Source organism: Cynara cardunculus (genome assembly GCF_001531365.2).
Source record: "Cynara cardunculus var. scolymus isolate 2C chromosome LG 16, CcrdV1, whole genome shotgun sequence".
In the NCBI taxonomy this organism is placed as follows: Eukaryota; Viridiplantae; Streptophyta; class Magnoliopsida; order Asterales; family Asteraceae; genus Cynara; species Cynara cardunculus.
Genome location: NC_037543.1, coordinates 18,399,543 through 18,409,502, shown reverse-complemented (window position 1 = coordinate 18,409,502; position 9,960 = coordinate 18,399,543). Strand labels below are relative to the sequence as shown.

Sequence of the window (9,960 nt, the reverse complement as noted above, 5' to 3'; positions counted from 1 at the left end):
ACAGTGTTTTTGCTGTGAAGGTTATGTGTAAAAATGTGGTCTCACGGGTCTCACGAAAACAGGCTGGTCTCACGTGAACCCAACCCTATATATATATATATATATATATACATACATATGCGTTGATGCATACATATTATGAAAAATATGTTTTTTGTCAATTAGTATATTCATCAATGTATATGTACTATATATGCATTGGTGCAATACTCACTAAAATTTGTATAGTGTATATGCATCAATGCACCGTTCACAAAATATCTATGGTTCTCATTTGAACCTTATATATATATAATGCGAGTCAAATAAGAAGGTTAAATATCGTGAGAAGGGAAGGTTCATATGTGAATCATTGATTAAAAAATCCATTTGAAGATGCATATGTGAACCAATATGAATAATCTGTAACGTCAGTTCCATAAGCATATTCAAAAAGATCTTTTTCGGGTTTTTTCAATAATTCACATATAAACCTTTCCTTATTACCTTCTCATGATATTTAAGCCTTCTTATTTGAACCAGCCCTTATATATATATATACACACACACACATTCACATATATGCTTATCAAAATTTAAACCAATAATAGTTTGTTTGACATTCTAATTATGCCTCTAAACTTTATTCTTGGATCGGATGTAGGGTTACCAAGGTTTCCGAAATGGGGGCACCTTAAGGAGCTTCATCGAGCTATAAAGTTGTGTGAACATGCATTGTTGAACAACAAACCCACCTTGGTCCATCTTGGGCCTCTACAAGAGGTGGGTTTTCGCTCTCTTCTATTTATGCTCCCCCCGTCCCATGAAAATCACAACATTTTCCTTTTCCCAAGATAAAGTTATATTTTTGTCCATTTTGTCGTTACAACTTATCAAGGCTAGCCTTTGTGGTTGGCTTTAGCTTAACGGGTTAGGAGGTGGACATCCTTGCAGAATGAGTGGGAGGTCTAGGGTTCGACTCCAGGCACCACCCATCTGCCTACGGGATACGCGATTTACCCTCCCCATGATGGCCGTATGGTTGGAGCGCTCCAGAGGGTGGCGGCATATACCCTTTTGCAAAACTTATCAAGGCTATTGGTTGTCCAAATTCTTTTCCTCTTTTTGTAATTGTTGCATGGGGCTTTAGACCGTTTGACTTAGGGTTGAAATTGGTATTTAGACCATTTGACTTTTGGGTAGATGACAGGTCTGTGTGCATCCGGCCCTCCCTAGACCCCACCTTCGAGTGGGATATACTGTATTATTATTTTTGTTTCTTTACTTTTTAACCTTAAAACTCTTGAATTTCGTTCACACCAAGTCCCTAATTTCTTCATATTTTATCAACTTTGATACGATGAGTGCGTGTTTTTCCAACTAGGCTGATGTCTATGAAGATCAATCGGGAAGCTGTGCTGCCTTCATTGCCAACTTAGATGACAAAAGCGAAAAGACGGTACATTTTCGGAATGTTTCATATACGCTACCAGCATGGTCGGTGAGCATTCTTCCAGACTGCAAAAATGTAGTCTTCAACACTGCCAAGGTAACTTCTTTTTGAAAGATATAATATTTATATACAGAAAAACCGATACACATTCTTCACCTTTTGGTGAGGCTTGAACCCTGGACCTTCATTGTGCCCAAAGACCTATTGGTTTTATTCACGTATTTTCATGTACAAAAGCCTAATAACGGGAGGTAAATCAACGTCATTTGCGTTTTCAAACAGGTCGGATCTCAAACTTCTACCATTGAAATGGAACCGGAGCAGTTGAAACCTTCAATTGCTTCACCGGATAAAGACTTGAAACCACTTAGTTGGGAAATATTTGTTGAAAAAGCCGGGATATGGGGAGAAGCTGATTTTACTCGTAACGGCTTCGTGGATCACATCAATACCACAAAAGATACCACCGACTACCTTTGGCATACAACGAGGTTTGTTTAGTCTGGTTTTAGCTGCATACTCCCTCTGTCCGAAAATAAATGTCCACAATGAAAAAGGCACATGGTTTTAGAAATATGTATTTATTACACTTTTTAATTAACTAAACGACAATTTTACCCTTGATAAGAGAGGTAGTAATGGCTTTCTTCATCTCATAATCAAGGATAAAATTGGAAAATAGGTACTTACTTTTGAAAGTGGACACTTATTTTGGGACGGAGGGAGTATTATCTTTCTATATACCAAGTGTATTCGAGTTTCAAATTAAATTTTGCCAAACCTTCCGATTGTAGATTATTTGTTGACGAGAATGGAGAATTTTTAACGAACGGAAACCAACCAACGCTCCTCATCGAATCAAAGGGTCATGCCCTTCATGCCTTTGTGAATGGCATACTTCAAGGTTTGTATGCTCAAGAACATTATTCACAAGTCAAACTTCTTATGCCAGAACCGTGATTTGACTTTCCGTTTTTTCGCTCACTAGATCATCATCTAATAATCTTTTCCACGATTTACTTCGGCCTTCTCAGCTAGTGCAGCTGGAAACGGTACAGTATCACCGTTCAAGTTTAAGAGCCCGGTGTCTTTGAAGGCGGGAAAGAACGAAATTGCTATTCTAAGCATGACCGTGGGACTCCAAGTAAGTTACTCGTTTTGTTCGTTCGACTTTTTCGTTTTACGGGTCTCATAAATATGGAGTGAAAAAACCAGGGGTCTTCACCGAAATAACCTCTCTAACCCTTGACCCTATCTCTGTGTGGGATTTACTGAGTTTGTTTGATTTACGTATACGGCATTGTGGGTCCCGTTTTGTAGAATGCAGGATCGTTTTACGAATGGGTTGGAGCCGGTTTAACGAGTGTGAAACTCAAAGGTTCGAAGAATGGAACCATGGACTTATCTAACAGCACATGGACCTACAAGGTACACTCTTCTATCATTTGTTGACATTTGACTTTTGATGGTCAAACTGGCTAGTTTCGAACTTTAAAATCGACATGGGCAACGTTCTACGGATCAAAACCAGATAACAGTGCTTAACGACAGAAAATTCAATTCGAATAGAAACTTGTCAGAGCTAAAAAAATCGAAAAATCTATGCCGAATTTTAATATGGACTGTACAAGGTTTGACCCTCTTCTTTCCGGTTGTCAACGGTTGATTTTTTTCTGGTTTTTGCAGATTGGGTTAGAAGGTGAGCATCTTGGTCTGTATGACGCAAATGGTTTGAAAAATGTGAACTGGAGATCGGTCTCGGAGCCACCTAAAAACCAGCCATTGACATGGTACAAGGTATGCAACTCTAAGGGACTTTGCATGAAAAACACTCAGTGGCTGTTTACTACCTGCTGTGCCTCTTACTGGGTAAGAAGGGATGTTTACCAACACATTCAGACCCAGTAAGGAAAGGGTTGCTTTCTGACTTGGTCAGTGCTTACCCAATTTGTGTTGGTAAATGGCTCCTTAAGCTCCTCCGTTCATTTTTGACCATTTTCTAGGTCCCGTTTTGTTTCCGAATGTAGTTTTATGATGAATTCTTGTAACTGAAGAACGGATAACTGATTATTAAATCTTGTAGGCTGTTGTGGATGCCCCGCCAGGAGACGAACCCGTTGCACTTGACATGGTTCACATGGGAAAGGGATTGGCGTGGCTGAACGGGGAGCAGATCGGAAGATATTGGCCCCGAAAGGCGCCAATTGACAAGTGTGTTAAAGCGTGTGACTACAGAGGCAAGTTCAACCCCGATAAATGCAATACAGGATGTGGAGAACCGACACAAAGATGGTAAAATCTCCCTTCCGTCCCCATAAATACAGCAAGAACACCGATACTTATTGGCAACTATATCCAAAGAAGTCGATCACATCATCGCGTTTGACCTCGAAAGTCAAAACCACATACGTTGTATAGAAAACACAATACAACTATATGGGCGTTTTTGGTCTTATAAACTGAAGTCCTATTAGGTCATCCAAGACAGCTAGGCATCCTAAAAACCGTATTTTGTTGTTGTGAAATCAATATATCATCTCTCAATCTCTTATTATTCCGTAGGTATCATGTTCCAAGGTCTTGGTTCAAGCCGTCGGGCAATGTTTTGGTGATGTTTGAGGAGAAAGGCGGAGACCCCACTCAGATTAGGTTCTCGAGGCGGAAGTTATCCGGTCTTTGTGCTCACATATCCGAAGATCACCCCTCCTTTGTTACCAATGATTTGCACAAAAACAAAGCAGATTTGGAGCTAAAATGCCCGATGAACATGCACATTTCCGCTTTCAAGTTTGCCAGCTATGGAACTCCGACAGGGGCTTGCCAATCCTACGCCATTGGAGATTGCCATGATCCCGACTCCACCTCTGTTGTCGAAAAGGTAACTAGTTTTCTTATCCTTAAAGGTGCATTTGGTACGTGGAACACGACATAACAAAACAAAAACTTTTTGTCCCACGTGGCACGATATTAGACTGGGCAGGACGAGACTGAGTGACATTTTTGTCCCACCAAAATAAGTTGAACAAAATCAGGAAGAAGAAGAGACAGGGTTAGTAAATTACCAAACTACCCTTGTCAAGTTAAAACCCTAAAACCGTCAATAATTTTTAATCCCCACCTTGCTTTGATCCCTCCAATACTGGCCAATCTGTTCCTGTCTGGTCAATGTACCAAATGCACCCTAATAATTATAGTCGTCACCTTGTTTAGACCACGACCCCATGGTTTATATTAACGTGGTCGTGTTATTTATGCAGCTATGCTTAAACAAGAACGAATGCAAAGTGGGGTTAACCGAAAAGAATTTTAGAACGGAAATTTGCCCCGGTGTGATGAAGAAACTTGCCGTGGAAGCCATGTGTAGCTAATCGTTCCGGTTTGGGTCGAAACGGTTATTTTTTTGTAGTCCTGCCTACGTGATTTCAAAATCTACAAGAAAAATCTTGGGTTGATTTGTGTAATGTTTTTATTTTTGAGGTCTTGGTTTTAATTTATATATTTTGTGGGTCCCAAGTGACACCCATTTACATGCATCATCAATCTATCTGAGTATTTCTAATATATTTTTGAAAAAGTTAAAATATTCTTATTCGATTTATAATTTATTGTTGTTTTTTTCTTTATGAATGGAATTCGTTGTACATTACTTGGTTAAATTTTTTACAGAAATCGTATTTTTTTCATCAAATTATTCGTCTAAGAGATTTTAGATTCTTATATTAAAATATTTAATGCATTAATAACGATAAAATTCTTCCGATGCCTCGAACTTTTTGTTTGGAAAGCGAACAAATAAAATAAAATATTTATTTATTGTGTCTTTGAAGACGGGTTCGATTTCGTGCTTTTCTCTAGCCTTTCTCGTTGGGTGAGACAAAAAAAATATACTTTTATATTGGTGTCTTCAATAACAGGTTTTTATATGAAATCGGTTAAGAACAAAGCTTATAAATCATATACTCAATTTTCAAGTTCTAAAAAAACCATCTCCTGCTTTTATTTTATAAAATATGCAATCAAAAGTTCACTCTTTGAGTGTAAGATAAATTATTTTTAATTTGAAATTCAAATGGAAAAAAAATTTATAGCTACAATTAATCAAAGAATGTCAAAATATAAACCTTTTGAGGGTAAATATTGAAAATTAGAGGTTGATTTTGCAACAATTAAGGGGATGTTTGGGATTGTTTATTTAAAACAACTTATCATTTTCTATAAATGTCTTTATCAACTTATTATAAGTTAGAAGAGTTTGACTTTTTTAAAAACTCTTTATTACCGGTTTAGCACCGGTATAAGTTGTTTATCCAAACACTCAAAAATGTTTATTACCGGTGTCATACCGGAATAAGTCAATAAGTTGTTTTTATAAGCAATCTCAAACACCCCCTAAATTTCTATGTTTGTACTAACAAGAGTCGTCCGAGAGAAGTAGTAGTTAGCGGTCATCTTTCATAGTTGTCTCTCAAGAATACTGTCTATTATATGTACGTCTTAACTCGTTAAATTTTCAATATTAATCGGTCCTGATAATTACACTTTTTTCGCCGCGTTTCTTGTGAACTTCTTTGATTCTTTCCACGGATCTGCAAATACCACTGCAACTCCAGTCGAACGAAGCAATGCACACATTACCTGTTTTTGCTTTCCGCTCACATTCTATATAAAAGTGAAACGTTTAAACTCAAACTCGACTTTGACACTTAAAAGCCAAAATTTTAACTCCTAGTAGAAGTACGTACCCGGAGGGGTCCCACAACACATGTTCCGGTCATCAATATGCTCAACGTCGAGACCGATGAACCAAGCACCGAGCGACACATCTTCATTTGCATACTTGTGTAGTATTGGCCTGATAAAGAAATCATCAAAGTCTAAGATCATGTACAAAGAAACCATAATGGTGCCCTTTTTCAGCAAAATTTCCAAAAAAGTGGGACCCACAAGCAAAAATGCATGTTTATTGAAAGATTGTAACCGTGAAAAAGAAGCGCTATTGTATATGCTCTATACTTTATATCCTTAGAAGATTTGGTGTTGTTTATCCAATACTTACCTTGTAAGCGTTTATCTATAAGATTCAACATTTATACTTAACTTACTAGGTAAGATTATTGTCCGTTAAAACGGTATTGTATGGAACACTTTTATCCGGTAAGCACTTAGGGGGTAAGAGCCGACACTCTCACTTATCAGGTAAGATTCTATCGCTCTTACCATGTAAGATTTTCAATTTTTGTCATGTTAATTCGATATGGTAAAGTGAGCTGATAAGCACTTACAGGGTAAGCGTGTAGTATCAACGGCCCCTTAGTCAGGCATCACTCAGGTTCGTTTATGTTTTCTATGGCTACTGATTTAAATAGCAAAGATTTCAAACAAAACAATAAAAGAAATTAGTTTTCATATTGCAATTGGTATGGAAAACAAGGTTCGAAATCCATTGATCAAATTAGAAAGTAGATAGCTTCGGAGTTCTTACTGATTGGTGGAGATATATTCAACAAGATCGCTGGAAATGGCATAAATCTGCCCCGTTGCATGCCAAAAGTATTTGTTTCCTTCCTCTCCGAATTTCTAGTATTCAGGTTCATGGTACTTCACATTCCTACATAACATAACAAGTCACGTACGTTCTCCATCTCATAAAAATTGCAACAATTTCTGTTTTATGGTATCTCTTATTTATATGTGTGTTATTATAAAGGGCTTCATTACAACAATATCGAGTTTATAAGACACCCAATGTGTTTTAAGTGTCATGACAGATTAATTTATAGGAGTCAAATTTATAGGACCAACACTTGTGTTGTGTGTCCTATCTATGAGTGTTGCAATAAGATATTAAGATTTTAGGTGTCTTACCAAGCTTTTTATAGGAGACTTTTGAAACAAAGCGTCATATTAGCCCTTTTATTAGACACTTTTGAAAAGTGTTCTATCAACACATCTTTTAATAGAACACTTGTTTTATAAAACCTTTTTTCAAATAATGTCATATAAAAGGGGCTAATAGCATACTTGTTTTATAAGACTTCTTTTCAAATAATGTCATATAAAAGGAGCTAACCAGACACTTGTTTTATAAGACATCTTTTTTCAAATAATGTTAAATAAAAGGAGCTAACAGAAAACTTAGTTTCAAAAGTGTCTGAAAAAGCTTGTTAAGATGGTTAAAAGAATCCTTTAAGCTTATTACAACACTTTTAGATATGACCCACGAGTGTTTACTCCTATAAACTTAAGTCTAATAAAGTAGTCTACTATGACACTTAGTGTTATGTAAACCCGGATTTCTTGTAGTGTTTGTTTTCGGCCATGCCCTTTATTTTATCATTATTAAAGGGGAAATATTCCGTTCAATCAAATATTGTAATTTTTTTTACAAGAAAAAGTATGGAAGAAGTTACTTTTTAGAAAGGACAGGCCCAGATTTCATGCATCCTATATAAACCGTGGGCTTTGATCGATGCCTATCAAGACTTGAAGCTAACATGCCTGCAAAACGATGAGAATGGGCAAATAAGTAATTTCAGCTTGAAAATTTTTCATGGAAAATAAAAGTTAAAGTTGATGTGAGAAATCCCAAATGAGATTTTGCAACTTCTTTGGGATGGAAGAAAAAGGTTGGGGATGTTATATACCCAAATTGACATGAACGTCATCATCGACTTTGACATAGAATCTCGCATCCCAATTGGCGAATGCAGTAGCGAAGAACGTTTTTGTTTTGGCGGTTAGTTCGTGATACCCTTCAACATGTTCCTGCGAGGATGACAACATCGTATTGTTTCAAGGTTGAGCTTAAGGGTAATTATCGAGTAAATATGTGGTTGATCTTACGAGCCTCAGAAAGTCCATATGTTGCGATTCTTCAGAGTCAATGACTCGATCTAAAATGCTTTTAGATGTCACACTGTAGAAAATTGGAGGACAAGTTTTGTTAAATTCTGTAGGGGATGAAAAAAGTTGATAATTTTCAAGCACTATGTTTTTTTTTGCATTTGTATTTTCTACAATTTATCAGGAATCGTTCATTTTTGTAAATCATAGTGTCTTATTAACGTTTTCACAAGAAAAATGGTCCAAAAATCAACCACTCTTTGCAAATACGATATAATGAGAGAGTTAATCGATACATAACAATACCGAGACTTGTTTTCTATGTATTTTGAAACTAAAAAGTTGTGTTTCTCCTTGTAGTAAAGGGTATTTGAGACTTTTCACATATTTTTTTTGTAAAGGGTAGTTGAGGCATTTCACACAATATATATGTGTGCACCATTCATTGTCATATATTATAATAATGTTTTTAAATAATAGACATTCACTGAAAAAGAAATAGAAAATCAAATTACCTATGACCAATAATGAAACGGACGACAATACCCTTCTCCTTTTCGAGCTGAATTAGCTTTTCACCTAGTCAAGAACAAAGCTTCGTTCATTATTAGTCTCACTGSACAAAATATGRTTAGCAGTCACATAAATAGTGTTTTAAGACATGTATTKTAAGGAGCACATGATTTCATCGATAATCATCTGAATGATACCTTAAAACATGTATTTTGAGTACAAATACCACCCAAATGCATTTTTWTAGCACAATTTGACTCTTGATATACTTTTTTCTCGAGTAGASACWATYAAAAGCAGTATTAATCCYGTTGCTATAAAAARWGAAAAAAGAAAGTACCCCTAGGCATCCATGTTTCTCTAACCGAGTCGCGCCTCCTCCTGCTACTAAAAGCAGTGTTAATCTCGATAACCACAAATGCCTTTTTCCTTCTCATATCTTTCTCGGAAACCATCTTGTTTGCTTGCAAATTGCCATGGTAAACTTTCTCGAGTGAACTTTGGGCACCTGGGACCTCCATTCGCAACTTTGAAATCGAGTTTCCCAATGATCTGATACGCCTCCAACAATCAGTCAAATATTAGATCATTATATTTGTAAACGAGTATTCAATTGTATTTCAGTACGAAAGTAAATCACAATTGTGTAAGCTCGTAACTTTTACACACCCTCTTAACTTTTTCAAACTGTTCTGGTATGTAAACTTGCACATGTGAATATTGATCAAAGAAGGAACTCTTCGTGAATCCAAATTGATGTGGGCCTAGCGTGAAGGACCATGCCTTATTGTTCATGATGATCCATGACTAGGCCAATGACAGGCTAGGATCGTTCGTGTTTTCCTAGTGGGCAGAATGTCCGCACAGTGGCGGTGCAAGTGCACGCCGACACTATGATCGCTTGCAAGTAGTAAAATGATACAAAGTACCGAGATCGTTCCCACAGAGAAAGGATGATTGAGATTTAGAGATTTTTCATGAACTTCTTGCACGAGTTTTGAGATGTAAAATAACTTTGGATTTTTGTTTATAAAAAGACTGAAATAGGACCGACTAGCTAATTAACACAATAAACTTTTAATATTAAATGATGGGCATGGGTGCAAGTGTTGCTTAAGATAAAATTAACAATAAAATGGTTAGACTTTTACGAGTTGTTTATAAAAGTTCCA

The 9,960-nt window shown here is 36.6% G+C and overlaps 1 protein-coding gene and 1 pseudogene across 1 annotated transcript in view; one reads left to right on the top strand and one right to left on the bottom strand.

Annotated features, from left to right (window-relative positions):
• Positions 1 to 5,027, top strand: part of LOC112529844 (beta-galactosidase 10) — a 10,373-nt gene extending 5,346 nt beyond the window's left edge. The window contains exons 10-19 of the mRNA XM_025141266.1: positions 644 to 762; positions 1,364 to 1,528; positions 1,715 to 1,923; positions 2,227 to 2,340; positions 2,471 to 2,576; positions 2,753 to 2,860; positions 3,119 to 3,229; positions 3,516 to 3,724; positions 3,995 to 4,310; positions 4,690 to 5,027. Coding sequence (XP_024997034.1) covers positions 644 to 762; positions 1,364 to 1,528; positions 1,715 to 1,923; positions 2,227 to 2,340; positions 2,471 to 2,576; positions 2,753 to 2,860; positions 3,119 to 3,229; positions 3,516 to 3,724; positions 3,995 to 4,310; positions 4,690 to 4,800 — 1,568 coding nt within the window. The 3' untranslated portion in view covers positions 4,801 to 5,027. The remainder of the gene's footprint in view (positions 1 to 643; positions 763 to 1,363; positions 1,529 to 1,714; positions 1,924 to 2,226; positions 2,341 to 2,470; positions 2,577 to 2,752; positions 2,861 to 3,118; positions 3,230 to 3,515; positions 3,725 to 3,994; positions 4,311 to 4,689) is intronic.
• Positions 5,028 to 5,948: 921 nt separating this feature from the next.
• The window catches only part of LOC112529066, a 4,505-nt pseudogene continuing 493 nt past the window's right edge, over positions 5,949 to 9,960 (bottom strand).